At 39.3% G+C, this 19309-nt stretch overlaps 1 protein-coding gene across 2 annotated transcripts in view; it reads left to right on the top strand.

Annotated features, from left to right (window-relative positions):
• Positions 1 to 16586, top strand: part of ZNF84 (zinc finger protein 84) — a 41810-nt gene extending 25224 nt beyond the window's left edge. The window contains exons 3-5 of one of the 2 annotated variants that reach the window (XM_064271966.1): positions 1215 to 1341; positions 1968 to 2063; positions 9771 to 16586. In XM_064271966.1, the coding sequence (XP_064128036.1) occupies positions 1215 to 1341; positions 1968 to 2063; positions 9771 to 11755 (2208 nt within the window). In that variant the 3' untranslated portion in view covers positions 11756 to 16586. The remainder of the gene's footprint in view (positions 1 to 1214; positions 1342 to 1967; positions 2064 to 9770) is intronic. The other variant, XM_003421269.4, reaches the window with a different exon arrangement.
• The last annotated feature ends 2723 nt before the right edge of the window (positions 16587 to 19309 follow it).

Below are 19309 nucleotides of genomic sequence, written 5' to 3'. Positions count from 1 at the left end.
TCTTAACATTTGCGGTCAGTTCCCATTCCCATCCACAGCCTGAGGCAACCACTGGACCTGCTTAATCTGCATATAGATTTGCCTTTTACAGACACGTCGTGTGGTTTAACCTATGCACAAATTCCCAAAGTCTCCTGAGATAATAAGAAAACACACACGCATATCTTTAACAAATATTGGAATATATGAAATCTGACCCTAAACTGAAGTCTATAGACTTTAACAGGTGTCAGTGATGGTAAAGACAGATCAATAGAAACTATCCATCTTGAACAACAGAGAGAACAAAATTCAAAAATGAACATAGCTGTAGGACCCTGTAGGACAGTACCAAAGTGTGTAGCATTTGTGTCCTGGGAATCTCAGAAAGAGAAGAGAGACTTGGGAACTACGGAAAAGTGATCCACCGTGTCGATCAAAGTCCAGTCACCATTCTAACACCTAACGTTAATCATGTTACCCCCCTTCCTATAAAACGTTGCATGGCCTTCTATTGGCAACAAGAAACAAGACAGTATGAACTGTCAGCCACAGTCTGCCTTCCCATCCATTTTGGCCCTTAATCACTGTCTGCCACACACCTTCTTCTCCCATCTGAATAAACCATTTGTACCCCCTCAACCCTAATGATGTTTTGGTGTTTTCCAGAGCTGCTGCCGCCTGAATGCCTTTGCATTTTCTGTTGTTGCTGCTATTGTTGAAAACATTGCTAGTCTCCTAAAACTCAATTCAAGCTTTACTTCTTTCATAGACTTATTTGAAGCTCTCCAATAGAATTATACTCTGCTTGCATCTTATCCACATTGTACTCTCTCTTCCTTTCAGTTTTTGCTATTATAACACCTTATTTTATTTATATGTGTACACATTTGCAGCCCGCTGAGTCTAAGCAGTTTTTGAGTATTTTGTTTTTATCTTTCTGTTGCTACCACCTCTTCCAGTGTCTGACACATTTGAAGTTTGGTAAGTATGTTTTTGGTGTCTGAGAGGATTTAAGGTCACCTATTCCGACTCTCATATGTTACATAAATGGAAGGATAGAAGAATACACAGTGGCGTTTTCTCCCACAAAGTATAACGCAAAGGCTGGAGCGCAGTAGACATTGTATACATCTTGCTGTGATGACAATGATGTGCCCAAGCTCTGATACCTCTTTCCTGTATCATGTGAAAGTGATAACTGCTTCTAATTTACTAGGATTGTGCTCTTACAGGAGTCATTATCATTTGAAGATTTATCTGTGGACTTCACCCAGAAGGAATGGCAGCTGCTGGACCCCTCTCAGAAGAACTTATACAAGGATGTCATGTTAGAGAACTACAGCAGCCTAGTGTCATTGGGTAAGAAAAGCTGCCCAGAATACCTCATATTGTGCTCAGTAAATTGCCTTTTCTCCCATCAGTTGCTGCGCACTCTGGAGCCTCTAAAATATTTAACTGTTTGGGACTTAAATTTAGGAGATCAAAGTATCTTGGATTGTGACACCAGAGAAAATATTTGGATCTCACCTTCCAATAATGAAGTCATAACTTCATTGTTCAACCTCTGAAACTAAGTAGGAGTAGCAGTAGCAGTACCACCTATGACATATAACTTATATATGCTACGCACTGTACACATATTAACTCATGTAATGATTAGAGCAGTTCTCTATGGCAGATACTATTATTATCCTTTTTTCCTAATGAGATTGAAGGAAGGAGAAGTTAAGTACCTTTCCCAAGGGCTGACAGCTAATAAATGAGCCTCTGATGTGCTTAGTGGTTTTGGACTTGAATTATAGAAGTCAAAGATTCTTAGTCTCTACTGTCCACCAGGGAAACTATTACTGTATCTTTTAAAATGATTTACTCTGCGGAGATATAAATGGGTAGCTTCATTGAGCCAACTCTGATGCTAAACCTTGCTCATTCTTCAGAGGCCTTAAAACCCAGCAGTTAAGTCCTTTGTGATTTCCCCTGAATAGGGTATGAAGTTATGAAACCAGATGTGATCTTCAAGTTGGAACAAGGAGAAGAGCCTTGGATAGTAGATGGAGAAATTGCAAGTTCAGACTCTCCAGGTGAGTGTATGAGAATCAGGCAGAGGGGAGAAGGTAGAAGTTCAGTCTCAGTTGGTCAGTGATGGGTTGACATCTTAAAATCTGCTTTTAGAGGGCTCTTTTCAAAATTTCTAAAGCTTTGGTGGTGATTGAGAACAGTTGACATGAGCTGCCTAGGTAAAAGATGTGGGTTTTTCGTAGCTTAAAGTAAAGTATTCCTGCTTATCTGGGCTGAGAAGTTAGCCCCTGTCCGTCACACCTAGGACTTTGACTTCCTGTTTGGTGTTCTGTCCCCTGCTATATTTAATCTTCTTATGACGCAGCTTCTTCTATGGTCAGAGACATCTCCTTGTACTCAAGAGTTTTCATTTTTCCCTCATTTTGGGTGTCTGTGATGCCCAGAGGAGTACCTTGGGAAGTCCCACTCTGTTCATTGTCCTTACATACAAAGGTGGAATCGTGTTCTTCTGAAACAATGTATCCTTATTCCCCCCTCCTTTTTTTGAAACAACATGGATGATGTTTGCTTATTATTTATTTTATTGCAGTGAGAATATACACCAATATATTCACCAATACAACTTCCACATTCACAATTCAGTGACATTGATTACATTTTTCATGTTGTGGTACCATTGTTGCTACCCTTTACCAAAATATTGCACCTCCATTAACATAAACTCAGTGCCCCTAAATTAAAATTCTGTCTTTCTTCCTCCTTCCCACACTGATAGCCATTAATAATCTTTGGTTTCTGTATATTTGCTTATTTTATGTGAGACCATACAGTATTTGTCCTTTTGCAACTGACATTTCATTCAGCATAATGTTTTCAAGGTTCATCCATGTCATGGCATTCATCAGAACTTTATGGGTTGTATGATAATTCCGTGGTAGGTATGTACCACGTTTTGTTTATCCATTCATCCATTGATGGGCGTTTAGGTTGTTTCCACCGTTTGGTTATTGTGCGTAGCGCTGCAGTGGCCATTTGGACAGATTTTGGTTTGCATTCCCACCTTCATTTCTTCTGGGTGTGTCCTGGACTATATGGTAGTTTTATGCTCAGTTTTTTGAGGAACTGCTAAAGTGTTTTCCATAGTGGCTGCACTATTTTAGATGCCCATCAACAATGGGTGAAGATTCACCCACTGTTGATAAAAAATAAAATAATAATTTTATTATTTTGAAGAAGAATAAAGTAGGAGGACTCACACATCTAGATTTCAAAATATACTATAAAGCCACAGTAATTAAAACAGCCAAGTACTGGTACAATAATAGACATACAGACATAAAATTATTATTTTATTTTTTATCAACAATGGGTGAATATTCTAGTTTCTCCACAGCCTTGCCCACACCTTTTGTTTTCTGTTTTTTTTTTTTTTTTGAGGTGACATCTCATGGTTTTCATTTGCATCTGCCTCATGGCTAATGTTGTTGAGCACCTTTTCATATGCTTGTCGGCCGTTAGAATATCCTCTTTGGTGAACTGTCACTCAAGTCCTTTGCCCGTTTTTTTGATTGGGTTGTTTTTGTTGTTAAATTGTAGAAGTTTATGTTTTGGTTGTTGGACTCTTATCCGATATATGGTTCCTGAAAATTTTTTCCCAATCCGTAGGTTGTGTTTTCACTTTGTTGATTAAGTCCTTTCACGTATAAATGTGTTTAATTTTTATGAGGTCCCATAGATCTGTTTTGTCTTTTGCTGTTTGAGCTTTTGTTGTCATTTTTGATAATCTGTCGTTAAATGATAGGTCTCACAACCTCTCCCCTATATTTTCTCTTGAGAATTTTATGGTTTTAGTTTTCACATTTAGGTCCTTGATTAATTTTGAATTGGTTTTTGTGTATGGTGTGAGGCATGACTCCTGATTCATTCTTCTGCATGTGGAAATCCAATTTTCCCAGCACCACTTATTGAAAAGACTCTTCTTTCCCACTGATTGGACTTAGCAATCAGTTGAAAATCAGTTGACCGTAGATGTGTGGATTTATCTCTGGACTTGCAATTTTATCCCATTGGTCTGTATGTCTATTATTATACCAGTACTTGGCTGTTTTAATTACTGTAGCTTTATAGTATATTTTGAAATCTAGATGTGTGAGTCCTCCTACTTTATTCTTCTTCAAGATTGCTTTAGGTATTTGAGGACCCTTGCTCTTCCACATAAATTTGAGGATTGGCTTTTCCATTCCTGTAAAGAAGGCCTTTGGCATTTTGATGGGGATTGCATTGAATTTATAGATTGCTTTGGGTTGTGTTGACATCCTAACTGTAGTAAGCCTTCCAGTCCATGAACACAGAATGTTCTTGTCTCAAACTTTTCAAGTTAGATTCTGCTATGCTTTTTCTATAGATCAGACACCGTGGAGTACATTAGATAATCTCTCTTTACCATTCTTTCATACTCATCTCAGTATTATTTTTACTTTGTTTGCCGTTTGGAAAATACCTTATTAAACGCTTCTTTCCTTAATTGCCACTGAAAACTGGGCCCATAATGTCTTATTCCTGAATTTCTCAAATTGCTATTTAGATCCATACTCTAATCTTTTATAAGGTGTCTTAAATGATACCACCATATTTGATTTTCTACAATATCCAGCACTACTGTGACCAGTAGTTACCTTATTATCTGCTACGTGACATTGACTTACCTCAGGTTTCTTCAAAAGCAGACCCGAGGAACATCTTTGAGTACAAGGATTTTTGGGATATGTGACCCCCACAAGTGTAGAGAGAATAGGAAAGTGAAACGGGGAAATGAATAATGCCAGTGAAGGGTGTGTTGATGGGTGGGCTACTGCTGTGAGCAGTGGGAGCTCAGTTCTGTGGGGACCTTATGAGGGACCATGGGACATACCTCAGACTTGACTCTGAGGGACAAGGAAGCCATAGTACTTATCCTCCACCTCCTGCTGGTTGGTGTTGTACCTGGGTTTATTAAGTCCTCAGAACTTCCTGCATCCCCTGTACACAGACAAGAGAGGTCTCAGCCAGAGAGATGTAGGTGCTGAGCCCGATAGCCATTTGTGTGTTCAGGATCTATTCACTGGAGCTGCAGGTGTCTTCTGTGTGGAGGCATGAGGTGTAGATGAAGCAAGGTTAGCTAGCATGTGCTACAGATTTGTGATCTCTTCTTTCAAGAACCCGTACAATCTGACACTCTCTTATCTGTTCAGTTATTTCTTTTTTGCCCCCCAAATTCATGGTGAACATCTGAATGTTTCATAGTGTTTTCATACACGTAATACTCTTCTCTACATCTAAACCTTTGTTTATGCTCTGCTTTCCTTATCGAGAAACTTTTTTTTTTTAATTTTTATTGTGCTTTAAGTGCAAGTTTACAAATTGAGTCAGTCTCATACAAAAATTTATATACATCTTGCTGTATACTCCTTATTGCTCTCCCACTAATGAGACAGCACACTCCTTCCCTTCACTCTCTATTTTCATGTCCATTCAGCCAGCTTCTGACCCCCTCTGCCCTCCCATCTCCCCTCCAGACAGGAGATGCCAGCATAGTCTTATCGAGAAACTCTTAATCCTTTCTGCATGCACTCAGTTTTCACAGCATTCATAGTCGTGAAATGTTCCCTGAATACTCCAAGCTAAATTTTTCTCACCTTTTTCTGAAGTCTTGTCCCAGACCTGATCACAGTACATGTAATACTTTTTAGCTGGTTGGGTCTTGAGCCTTGTTTGCATACATTGACACAGGGCTTGCAATTGTTAATATCATCACTTCAGTAATGGAATACATAATACACATTTCAATAAATATCTCGTCATGAGCATTGTTTTAATACAGATTGCTTTAGCCAGAGTGTGCATCAGATTGATAGGATTTTTTTCCCCAACTACAGGCATCATGGATCCATTAACAGAACGTGCTTCAGTACAAATGAATATATGTGTAGTTTATATATTTGGTATGATGGGACTGGTATGATAAACCTTCTCTAGTGATTTTTATGTGCCCCATTTAGTGGAGGCCCACTCCTTTAATGACTACTGAAAAGAATTTTAAAGTAAGAGACCTAGAAAGTACCTTCCAGAAGCATAGAAATTAGTCGAGAAGATTCAGTATTTAAACACCGAGTGTATGTTTTGTTATAAGGCAGTGCAAACAGCTCTTAGAATTATACAAACAGAGGCTGTATTGGGGGTCCCCAACACCACCTCCATGTTCAGAGATTTAGTAGAAAGACTCACAGAACTCAGCACATAGTTGTATTCACAGCTAAAGTGTATGACAGTGATGTAGTAGGGATCGTAAGGGAAAAGACACAGGCAGAGTCTGGAGGAATCCATGTGCAGGCTTCCTTATGCTCGCTCCCTCCTGTCTCCTGTGAGGGTCCCATAGAGCATATTCTTTCCCCCGGCAACACGCATGTGATGCTTCTGCCCTGAGAAGCTCGCTGGTCACTTGGCCGCCAAGGTTTTTATTGGGGGATGGTCATAGGCACATTCTGCCTAGCACATAACCGAAAAGATAGATTCCCTGAAGGAAAGGAGATGTTGAGCATAGATCCTGTTGTCTGCACAGATGTACTAGGCACAGTGATCCAGCCTTATGAGTTAAAGAGCGGTGGGAACATTTCCAAAATCCAAGTTTCTAGACACCAGCCAAGGGCTGGCGTTGCCAGTAGACCTTTCTGAAGAGAGCAGTCTCAGGCTTGCTGTTGACATTCTCTGCACAGACTGCTTTTGCAATTCAGAGAAAATTAAATAGTTTTTTTTTTTTTTCTATTTCTCAGATACATTGCTGGTTGCTGTGGTTACAATAGTAAACATTAGAGATATAGTCATGCCCTTATAGTGCTTCCTAATGGGAGGATAAAAAAATGAGCAAGTTAGTAAATAACCAAGATAAAATCCAGATCACAGTTAAGTGCTATTAATTAGAAGATACAATACACAGTAACATGAGGAAGCCAGCCCTAGACGTAAAGAATGTGCACTGAGCAAGCTATGTGAAGAACTGGGGGGAAGCCTCCCTACAGGAATGGCAAATGTGAAGGCCTCAAGGCAAGAAAAGTCTTCCTGACTTTAAGGAACGAAAAGGAAACTCATGTGGCTGGATGTTAGTATGCCAGGAGAGATTGAAGGAACTAGATCATGTATCAAATCGTAGGCAATAGAGACAAGTTTGGGTTTACTCAGATACTTTTAAGTAAAAGTAAAATTATTTGATTTACATCTTTAAAAGTCCAGTCCGGCCACTGAATGGAGGATTTAATTGCAGCAGGAGTACCAGTTAGAAGGGTGTTCATTGGAGATGATGTGGAGGGATAGACTACAGAGAGAAAAGTGATGGAGAGCATTGGATTTGATTTGTACCAAAAATGACCAAATATAAAGCAGTCATATTTTCCTAATGGTAAAAGATTAAATAAAATTTTGGAAATGTCAATGAAATTTTCAAATATGTACTCAGTTTAGTAAGTGATAATGTTTAAAGTAATGTGAAATCATATGTTTAATTTATAAATGGTCTTTTTCCTACTGTCACATTCCCTAAAACCATTTTATTCAGACTCTTCATATACGTCTCAAGTTGTGTCTGTAATGGAGTCTTGATTTGAACTTCTAAACGTTTTTCTCCCTCAGCCTTCCCGAACTCAGTAATTAAGACCATAGTCCACTGGACTGCCAAACCTGCAGTCACTTTCGATTCTTTCCCTCGTTCCCCTCACATCATATCCATCAGCAGATCTTGTTGATTCTACCTCCAGAATATCATATATTGCCGACCATGAGTTGTGGGTTTTCCCCAAACTCACTGCCCTCAGTTGACATCTCAATTCTTAAAAAGCTTTCACGTTATTGATTCTCTTTCACACATATGGCTATAATCTCAAAAAAATTTGTAGCATAGATTGTTATTAAAAGACAAACCTTTTAAATTTGTAGCAAAAATCGTTATTAAAAGACAAACCTTTTAAAGGACCCTTAACAACATAAGTGGTTATGTTATAAAGATGATAGAAATAGAGCTATATAATAAATGACAATTGAACTGTCAGAATAGTTTAAGAATGCATACTTGTGTCTTGGAATATTTTCAGTGACAGCACATGTGGATTTTAAAAGTTCTGTACCTGAACAGTTTAGATAAAAGAAATGTGTTATGAAAATACATTGCATAAGGTTGCTTTCTTGATAATTATGTTGAAGATGTGTATGGCAGGTTTAAATAAACTTCCAGAAAATGTGATAGTGGGAAAAAGTACAGGAAATATTTCTAATCCTTCAGGTGTGAAATGGCTGTGCCTAATTACTGTATCACGCCTGTTCATTTTCTTTTTAGTACTTACCACATTGTACAGTTGTGTTCTTTAATATTATTGGTTTATTATTTATCTTTTCCATTAGAATGTAAGTTTCATAATGGCACGACTTATGGCTTGTTCTTATGTATCTTCAGTGTCTCACTCTAAAAATGGTGTGGGGACGATGTCTGACCTCCACTGACTTCACAAGGGGGAAGCAGAATCAAGATCGACAGCCCAAGGCTGATTCCTGTGAAGTGAGGGTTAGACGTTCCTCCTCTCTCTGGCATCTTTACCAATCTGACACCAACCATTCCTCCCACGGCACTCTCTGCTTCTCTGCTGGGTTCGATAATTCATTGCAGTGGCCACACAGAATTCACAGATAATACAGTTATGGTGTTTATTACGGAAGTAATAGGTTATAATTCAAGTTTGGGAACACTCAAGGATACAATTCTTCCTTCAGGACAGTCTCTTTTCAGCTGTACTCGCAGTCTCACCTCTCTCCGGCCTTTGCCCTGCTCAGGGAAGTGTTATAGAGCTCTTTTAGTCCCTGCCAGTCAGTCCCCTGAGGCACCCCAGGCACTGAGCTTTCTCAGTCCGTGGGCCGGAAAGCTCACTGCATGGCCTCCTGCTGGTCTGTCCTGCCACCACTTCTTGCTGTCTTCAGGGTTACAGTCTCCTGATTCCAGGAGCTTCTCAGTGCAGGGATCCCAGATCCAAAGGATGCGCCCTCCGTTCCTGGCTGTTCTTCCTTGGTGGTGGTAGGATCCTCTCTTTCCCACCTCAGGGGTGGCTCATTACAAGCCCAGTGAAATGGCAAAATTAACCAGTCCCGTTGGTGGGCCACAATTACCTTATTTGCATAGTTCTACCCAGTGACTTAGGTGGGAGTTATAAGACCATGGTAAGAAAGGCCACACAAAAGTACCACACTTACACACTGCCTGGAACATGGTAGGTATGCAGTGGGTATTACTGAATGAGTGAATTAATTCCTTGGAACATTGGATTAATGCTTCTTCCAACCTTCTTTGTTTGTCGTTATTGCTCTTAGGTATTTTTAACAACCCCCCCAACCCTATTGCCATCAAGTCGATTTTGACTTATAGCGACCCTATAGGACAGAGTAGAACTGCCCCGTAGAGTTTCCAAGGAGCGCCTGGTAGATTCGAACTGCCAACCTTCTGGTTAGCAGCCATAGCACTTAACCACTATGCCACCAGGGTTTCCTTTTAACAACTAAAGGTGATTTAATCTGTCAGTAACCTGTTTTCAGCATTTAGTTTTCATTACCTAGAGAATAGGCATTTTACTTGGCACTTCTCTCAGACTAAGAAACTAAGTTTAAAAAGCAGCCTGACCCTCAGCACAGCATTTCTTGTTTTTTATTCAGTATGCACAGCCACAGAAAGAGTCACAGATTTTTTCTTTTCTTTATAGAAGAAGTCTGGCAAGTAGATGGTCACATGCTGTGCCATCAGGATAACCAAGACAAGCTTAAGATTCTGAAGAGAGGTAATGGATGTGATGCATTTGGGAAAAAACTCAATCTGAACATGAACTTTGTTCCTGTAAGGAAATCACACAGTGAAAATGACTTAGATGGAATAGTTTTAAAACATCATTTAGATTTACTTATTCCAAAAGCTGATTATGAAAAAACAGAACCAAATGACTTTAATGTATTTGATAAATTATTTCTCGATGCCAAGCCTGAGGAAACTGACACTTGGTTAAAATACTATGAGTATGATAAATATGACAGGATTAGCTACAAGAAGTCACAGATTATCATATATCACAGAACTCGTTTAGGGGAGAAACTCTATGAATGCTGTGAGTGTAGGAAACGCTTCAGCAAGAAATCAAGTCTCATCAAACATCAGAGCAGACATGTAAGAGAAATAGCCTATGGCTGTGGTAACTGTGGCAAAACCTTTCCCCAGAAGTCACAGTTTGTTACACATCACAGAACTCATACAGGAGAGAAACCCTATGATTGTAGCCAATGTGGGAAAGCCTTCTCCCAAAAATCACAGCTCACATCCCATCAGAGGACACATACAGGAGAGAAACCCTATGAATGTGGTGAATGTGGAAAAGCCTTCTCCCGGAAGTCACATCTCATATCACACTGGAGGACACACACAGGAGAAAAACCCTATGAATGCAGTGAATGTGGGAGAGCCTTCAGTGAAAAGTCAAATCTCATTAATCATCAAAGGATTCATACAGGAGAGAAACCTTTTGAATGCAGGGAATGTGGGAAAGCTTTCAGCAGGAAATCACAACTCATTACACATCAGAGGACTCACACGGGGACGAAACCGTATGGTTGTGGTGATTGTAGAAAAGCCTTCTTTGAGAAGTCAGAGCTCATTAGACATCAGACAATTCATACTGGAGAGAAACCCTATGAATGCAGTGAATGTAGAAAAGCATTCAGGGAAAGGTCAAGTCTTATTAATCATCAGAGAACCCATACAGGAGAGAAACCCCACGGATGCATTCAATGTGGGAAAGCCTTCTCTCAGAAGTCACATCTTATATCACATCAGATGACACACACAGGAGAGAAACCCTTTGTATGCAGTAAATGTGGGAAGGCTTTCAGCAGGAAATCTCAGCTCGTGAGACACCAGAGAACTCATACAGGAGAAAAACCTTACGAGTGCAGTGAGTGTGGTAAAGCTTTCAGTGAAAAATTAAGTCTCACGAATCATCAGAGAATTCATACAGGAGAAAAACCTTATGTATGCAGTGAATGTGGGAAGGCCTTTTGTCAGAAGTCACACCTCATATCCCATCAGAGGACACATACAGGAGAAAAACCCTATGAATGTGGTGAATGTGGAAAAGCTTTTGGTGAGAAGTCAAGTCTTGCCACTCATCAGAGAACTCACACAGGAGAAAAACCCTATGAATGCAGTGACTGTGAAAAAGCTTTCTCCCAGAAGTCACAGCTCAATACTCACCAGAGAATTCACACAGGTGAGAAGCCCTATGAGTGCAGCTTTTGTAGGAAAGCTTTCTTTGAGAAATCAGAGCTAATTAGACATCAGAGAACTCACACAGGAGAAAAACCCTATGAGTGCAGTGAATGTAAAAAAGCCTTCAGGGAGAAGTCAAGCCTCATTAATCATCAGAGAATACATACAGGGGAGAAACCTTTTGAATGCCATGAATGTGGCAAAGCCTTTTCTCGTAAGTCACACCTCATACCACATCAGAGGACCCATACAGGTGAGAAACCCTATGGGTGTGGTGTATGTAGGAAGGCCTTCTCTCAGAAGTCACAGCTCGTTAATCATCAGAGAATTCATACAGGAGAGAAACCTTATCAATGCAGTGAGTGCCCAAAAGCCTTCTCTCAGAAGTCACAGCTCATTAATCATCAGAGAACTCATACAAAAAAGAAATCTTAGAAATATACCTAGTATGAGTTTTTGATGGAGATCATACGTCATTGTACTGCAGAAGGTGCATTATGGTAAAATTTTCAGATAATAGTCACGCCAGTCAGAAAACTCCTTTAGGGTAGCAGCTCCGTTAACGAGGTTATGTGGGTTTCAGCAGCTGAGCATACTTATCAGAACTCAGAGCAGAATGAGCCTATGAATTCACTGAATTTCAAAAACCTTTCAAACCACAGTCAAAGCTCATATAAAGGAAGATTTCACTGTGACGAGAAAGCCTGTGAATCCTGTTAATATTAGTAGCCTTTCAGAGGTCAAATCTTACTAGCTGTTGGGAATATTTCCATGAATATAAACTCTAGTGCACGAGTGAGGGAATACCTCATAAATGCAGCAAGTGAGGCAAGATCTTCAATTAATGACAGCTCATTGTACACCAAAAAATGCCCACAGGATGAGATAACATGAAAATACTAAATACGGGACTGTCTTTAGCAAGTAATCCAGCTATAGTGCATATTGGGGAATTCATATTGTGGAGAAGACTAACAGTTTAAAGACATTGGGAACATGTTCACCTAGAGATAATGCTGCAAGGGATGCCCTGCAGTTTTGTTGACGTGGGCACCAAAAATACCCAATTCTAAATGGCTGACAGGTGTCCAGTCTGAAGTGTGAAGCTTTTAAAATACCTGAATAAACTGCATCATTGAAATATCTGAATAAGAAATTTCTTAGTGATATTTATGGCTTATTTTCCTGTGTCACATGTTTTGTATTTTAGAATTGCATATGATAACGTAATTGGGAGCAGTTGCCCTGTAGTGCCTCTGATGTCTGTCAAGACACACTATGTGCCACTGATTTATTGTTTTTTATAAGAGTGGTAGTTGATATAACAGGGCTTACTGCTAAATAAAGGAGCCCTGGTGGCACAACGATTAGGCGCTTGGCTGCTAACCAGAACTTTGGCAGTTTGGACCCACCCAGCAGCTCTTCAGGAGAAAGACCTGGCAATCTGCTCCTGTAAAGATTACAGCCTACAAAAGCCTATGGAGCAGTTCTGCTCTGCCACATGGGGTCACTATGAGTCAAAACCATCTTGATGTCACCTAACAACAACATTTCTAAATAAGTAGCCTAAGTAAAAATATGGCGCATATGTAATGGATCTTGTGTTACTGGAGTGTCTGGGTGGTGCAAACATTTAAAATGCTTGGCTGCTAAACCAAAAGTTGGAGGTTCAAGTCCACCGAGAAGCTCCTTGGAAGAGAGGTGTGGTGATCTACTTCTGAAAAATCAGCCATTTAAAACTTTGTGGAGCACAGATATTCTTTGACACACACGGTTACCATGAGTCAGATCAACTCAACAGCAACAAGTTTTTTTTTGTGTATTTCTCTTTTTTTATTGTTACGGTTCTTTCTCTTCAGTAATAAAAGCCAGCACAATATAGTCTTGTACAATCTCAGAGTCTGAGAAATCGTTTATATACAACACTGTTAATAAACATGCAAATGCAAGAACCACAGAATACCAGTACTTATACATGATACAGAATAAGCACAAGATGATAAAATGATAGAAAATAGTGCTGTGCAACATCTTTTTCTCTTTTAGTTAGACACCTTCATACATTCAAGTATGTATATCAAATGCTGTGTAACCCAAGTACAACTGTGTGTTAATTTAGTATGATGAAACATCATGAATACTGTGTGCTGCTATTATGTTCTTAGTGTTTCGTAAGATAGTTTGTAAAAAAAAAATAGTTGGAGAAACCCACTTAAGAGTCACTGTTCAGAAAATGTAAAACAAAGAATTTTGCTGTGAGAACTATATTTTTGACATATTCAAGGAAGCCTATTTTGCCTTCCTGCAAATTTAAGTATGCTTTTCATTGAAAATGCACAAACCATTTCTTAAGTTAAATTTTTTTAGTGTTTGTTTTATAATGTTGCTTGACAAAGTCAAAAGTATTTTTTTATATGGTGATGAAATTCAGAAAAGTTCAACATGAAGCTTGATTTTAAACTTAGAAAAATCAAGCTCTTCCTGTAGTGCACAAACTGTTACATGAGTATGGTCTATTACACCTTGGATTCTGTCAGTATTTTTTCCTTTAATTCAGCAACATTGTTGAAAGCTTGGTATTTTAAATGAGAGTAGTTTTCTGAACCAGCATACCAGGATTTTATAGCCAATTAATCCTGTTTATCCATATGATAATTTTTAAAGGATCCAATTTTTTATTTATACTCCAAATTATGATTTTCCTGTTTTTCCCCCTAATATCTGAAAGTCCTTTTACCAGATGGGGGAACCAGACTTTTGTAAATGACCAGATAGTTACAGGGCAGTATTCTCTGTCCTACTTTGTGTTTTTTATTTTTTCCCATTTTTTTGTTACATCATGAATCTTTCTTAATTCCAGAGATTGACGCTTTCAATCTTGGATAAAGCTCAGGAATCTATGTTTAAAATTTTCTGATTTTCTTCACTCCAACGCTAGATTATTCCATTAACTATTAAGCAGTTAAACCTATTCCTTCCTTCACTGGATAATGGAAATTTGGCATTAGCCTGTAGACACCCAAGAGCAAAAAATTCTTTCTTTGCTGGGCAGTTGTTAGTCATAAAGAGGGGTGATGTTGACCGTGTAGAATTCTAACAGATCAGAGTATGATCTGATCTGAGGAGCCAGATGATTCTTGTAGAACTCACTGGTAGCTCTCCATCATTGTAAAGTGTCACAAGAGGACTCTGATTCTGAAATCAGAGATACTTTTAATAATTTTTATTGTGCTTTAAGTGAAAGTTAGACATTCTTAATGTTAGTTTTTTGAAATTACTTTGGCAAACCACAAAAACACGTCCCCACATTGATTCCTATGACAAACTCCCCATCAAGAAGAAAGCCATTTTTTTTTATTACAGTGAAAATATGCACACTAAACATCAGCGAATACAACTTCTACATTTACAAATCAACGCCATTGATTACATTTTTCCTGTTGTACCACATTATTGCTATCCTCATCCAAAACAGTCCACCATGGTTAAAATAAACTAAGTGCTCCCCAAACAACTCCGCCTTTCCTCCTACCTCCCACTCCTGGTAAGTATTAATAAGCATTGCTTTGTGTATATTTGCTTTTCTCGCACAAGTGAGATAATACGGTATTTGTTGTTTTGGAGCTGACATATTTTGCTCAACAGAATGTTTTAAAGGTTCATCCATGTTGTGGTATGCACCAGAACTTCATTTGTGTTTACAGCTGCGTAATATCCCATTGTTGCATGTATACACCACATTTTATTTATCTGTGCATCTATTGATGGACATTTTGGTTTTTTTTCCACCTTTTGGTTATTGTGAAAAATGCTGCAATGAACATTGGTGTACAGGTTTCTTTTTGTGTTCCTGCCTTCACTTCTAGGTATATACCTAGGGTTGGGATTGCTAGGTCATATGGTAGTTGTACGTTCAACCGTTTGAGGAACCACAAAAGTGTTTTCCACAGTAGCTGCACCGTTTTACATTCCCACCAGCAATGGATGAGGGTTCCGGTTTCTCCACAGCCTCACTAACACTTTTGTTTTTTCTTGAGGTAATATCTCAATCTGATTTTGATATGTCCCTAATGGCTATGAGTCCGAGTTGACAGCAACAGGGTTTTGTTTTGTTTTTTAATGGCTAATGATGTTGAGCATCTTTTCTTGTTAGTCATTTGAATATCCACTTCGGTGAACTGTCAAGTCCTTTGCCCACGTTTTGATTGGGTTCTCTTTTTAAGTTGTAGAAGTTTTATATGCATTTTTTTATATGAGGACTTTATCCATCGTTCCCAAAAAATTGGAAAATGAGTGTTAATTGTTCCCTATATTTTGGTTTCAAGATCACTTATAGAACCCTGAAATGAAACGGACCCAAAGAATACCACATTTATCTAACAGTACCTTTATTAAATAGAATATAGATCAATAGGCATTACTTTGAGATCTGTTTTTTTTTTTTTTATTCTAGCAATATAAATCTAGATTGTCAATTTCAGTGGGTTTGTTATTCTACAAATATGGTACCAACAAGCTTTCAGATGTCCAACACCTAGAACAGGCCTAAGTGCAAATAAACTAATCCATGACACTTGTAGCTGCATGCATATTTTTTTGTGCCTTCGTTCTTCCATTTTTGTCCATTTTTCCACACTTGTACATAATGGTTGTTTTTAAAGTTAAATTCTGAGTATATACTCCTCTGTTGAAATATTGTGTGGCTCATTGTGGACTTATGAAGGTGTAATATTCTCATTATGGTATGCAAGGACTTTTATGCAAACCCATGCCTCTTCACCATTTTGGAATGCCTTATCCTTCCTCTTACACAATATTTTCTGTCCCAGTTGACCTTACAGTTCCTTGAGATTCCTACAACTTCTCATGCTTTTGAAAATCTACTGCAACTGGAATGTTTCATTTTTTCCTAATAAAGCCTATTCAGCCTGTATGAATCTGCACATGTATTCCTCATTCTGATAATACAATCACTGCATGTGTTACCTTTTCTATTTGAAAGTTTCTTGAAAGCTGGGACAATTTGTGTATATAACTTTAGCAAACAAAGCTGTAATATTTGAATTTGGGTGCTACCCTGTGGCTCTGTTTTCTACCACGTGCAGAAACGTGGTCTGTAATAAGAGAGAAGAATGAAACCATCATGGAAGCAGAGTCAAGAAACTGTACTGATTTCTAGATTCATCTTCACCCTCTTCATGCCTTGATTGTTTAATTTTTCTGTGAGATACCCCAAATGTCCCAATAAATTCCCATTTTTGCTTCAGCTTGTTTGTGTTCCTTACAAACAAAATATTCCTAACCAATAGAGAAAGTGAGACACAGTGACAGGTTGGGTTCACTGGAAGTAGAATGACGTTTGGAACATTATGGATTGAATTATGTCCTCCAAAAATATGTCTTGTAAATCCTAACCGCTGTGCCTGTGGTTATAATCCCATTTGGTAATGGGTTATCTTTGTCATGTTAATGAGACAGGATTACTGTAGGATATATTTTGAGTCAATCTCTTTGGAAGTATTAAAGAGATTAAACAAACAAGCATAGCAGAGATGGGGGAAGACAGATGCCAAGCCACATGAAGATGGCCCAGGAGCAGAAGCACAAAAGAGAGAAGGACCTTCATCCAGAGCCAACAGAGAGAGGAAGCATCCCCTAGAGCTGGCACCCTGAATTTGGACTTCTAGCCTCCTAAACTGTGAGAAAATAAGATTCTGTTTGTTAAAGGCACCCACTTAGGGTATTTCTGTTATAGCAGGATGAGATAACTAAGATAGGCTGCAAGGTGTTTATTACAGGTCAGTACCTTTGAGATGATGGGATAATAAATAGGAAACAATTTGAGTAGAGAAAAAGTCAAACTGTGTTGTAGGTTGACAAAACCATGGCAAAGTCATCTGGAGTGAGTATAGCTCATCAGTGTCTCATATCAGGCCAAAGTGGTCAGGCCTTTATAACCCTGCACCTCAGTCACCAGCAGCAGCCTGCACTGGGAAGGGAGCAACTCTTCTCTGCTGAGGCCGACTCTGAAAACGCTGACAGCTGGAGGTTGACTTCTGACCTCCCTGCAGCTGGGCAGTAAGTCCTCCTTTGAAGAGGGGTCTGTGTATCTCCTTGTCTACCACAATCTGTGTCTTTCATTCCTTACATCCACTGTTCCATATTACATTTGGGGAGCTGCTTCTCTAGGAGTCTGGTCCACTCTCAGGGGAAACCTAAAAAGGAAGGTTAGTAGGACAAACTACATTTACAGCTGCACTTGTTTTCTATTATCCATTCTGCATTCTCATTCATTTACCACCTCTGCTGGCATTGGTAGTTTACCTGGTGGCATCACTCAGATCCTCCTCGTCTCATTTGACGAATTCAGGGTACTCCAAATGCCCAATGAAATTTTTGACAGCTTGAGGCCCACAAAGAATGGCGTTTGGGGAAACAAGGTTCGCATAGTCAGGAGACGGAATGTAATATAAGAAAAATTTGAAGGTAGGGGTGAGATGATGCAACCTTGTGGAGTATGTTAAGAAATATTGCCTTTATCTAAGAGCATTCAACAGCCACCAAATAATATGAAGCAGGGAAATGACACGATCAGAATTGCTTTCTTAAATATCAGGTTAACTTCCGTGTGAAGAAAAGATTAGGGGAAATGGGTATGATAAAGTTATGGCGATATTCCTGATGAGAGATGATTCAGACGCAAGTTAGTAGTTAAGAGTAAACACACATATAGGTCTAAACATGTCCCAAAATGCATTCATTTACTTTTTCCTAAAAGTCATTTTTCTGTGTTAGTGTAACAAAATGATTAGTCAAAAGATGTGGGTAAGTGATCTGTAGTATAATTGGAAGTTGAAGTCATGAGAGTGTTGACATAGCATAGAAAAGGCTCTAAAGAATGAACTTCTGGAAATATTTCATCCAAGCAAGAACCTAATTCTTCCTTCCCTCTCATCTACCATATGCAGTTCATTGCCAGGTTCTAAATAGTTTCTGGAATAAAATTTCCTCCATTTTCTTTGCAGTAATTCAAATCATAGTCCGGAGAATACAGAAACTAGCGCACTCACTGACCCTTCCTGGCTCCAGTCCTTCCTTTCAATTCACCCTTAACACTACCCAAACCCACTGCCATAGAGTTGATTCCGACTCATAGCGACCCTATAGGGCAGAGCAGAACTGTCCCATATGGTTTCCTAGGAGGGCCTGGTGGATTCCAACTGCCGACCTTTTGGTTAGCAGCCTTAGCTCTTACCCACTAAGCCACCAGAATTTCCTAACACTACCCACTACAATGCAAATGACTGTCATACTCTTTAAAACTCTTCAGCGTCTTCCCCTTGCTCACTGAGTCACATCCAAGTCCCTTCATGAAGCCTTGCTTACCTCTTCAGCCTCGTTTCTTTCACATCATCTCTCCTTTGCTCTCTTCACCAGGTCAATTTTTTTTTTTCTCTGTCACCTTTACTGGACCTTCTTATTCCTTGCCTGTCTTTTTCATAAACGGTTTTCTCCACTTGGAACAACAGTCCCTGATTCAGTCGGCCAACTACTAAATCCTCATGTTTAATATACGGTGAAACCTGCGCCAGCCGGAACTCAATGGGAATTGTGTTTCCTGATCCCACAAGTTTTCCACCTTTGACAGGGTGCTATCTTACCACTTCTCTATCGCTAGTTTTAGTGGAGAATATTTGAGTTTCCCTTCTCTGACACGTTTCTTTTTCTGACAGGCTCCGGCTTTTGCTGGTTTTACTGTACAATAATTCCTCTCCCCTTCTACCCCATTCAGTCCCTGAGCTCTTTAAAGACATGGACGTTTCTGGTTTGTTCTCTAAGTCTTCCCCTACGTGCGTGGTATGGCAAGCACTACGCAGGAAGAGACCATTCAGACCCCTCTTTCTGGAGGGCTTTAGGGCGGGCCAGAGACACGGAGGAGACTAAGGGGGCAGCTTCCGCAGCACAATAGGAAACGGAGCCATCCCTGGG

Source organism: Loxodonta africana, chromosome 19 (assembly GCF_030014295.1).
Source record: "Loxodonta africana isolate mLoxAfr1 chromosome 19, mLoxAfr1.hap2, whole genome shotgun sequence".
Lineage (NCBI taxonomy): Eukaryota > Metazoa > Chordata > Mammalia > Proboscidea > Elephantidae > Loxodonta > Loxodonta africana.
This window is presented reverse-complemented; position numbering and strand designations above follow the sequence as displayed.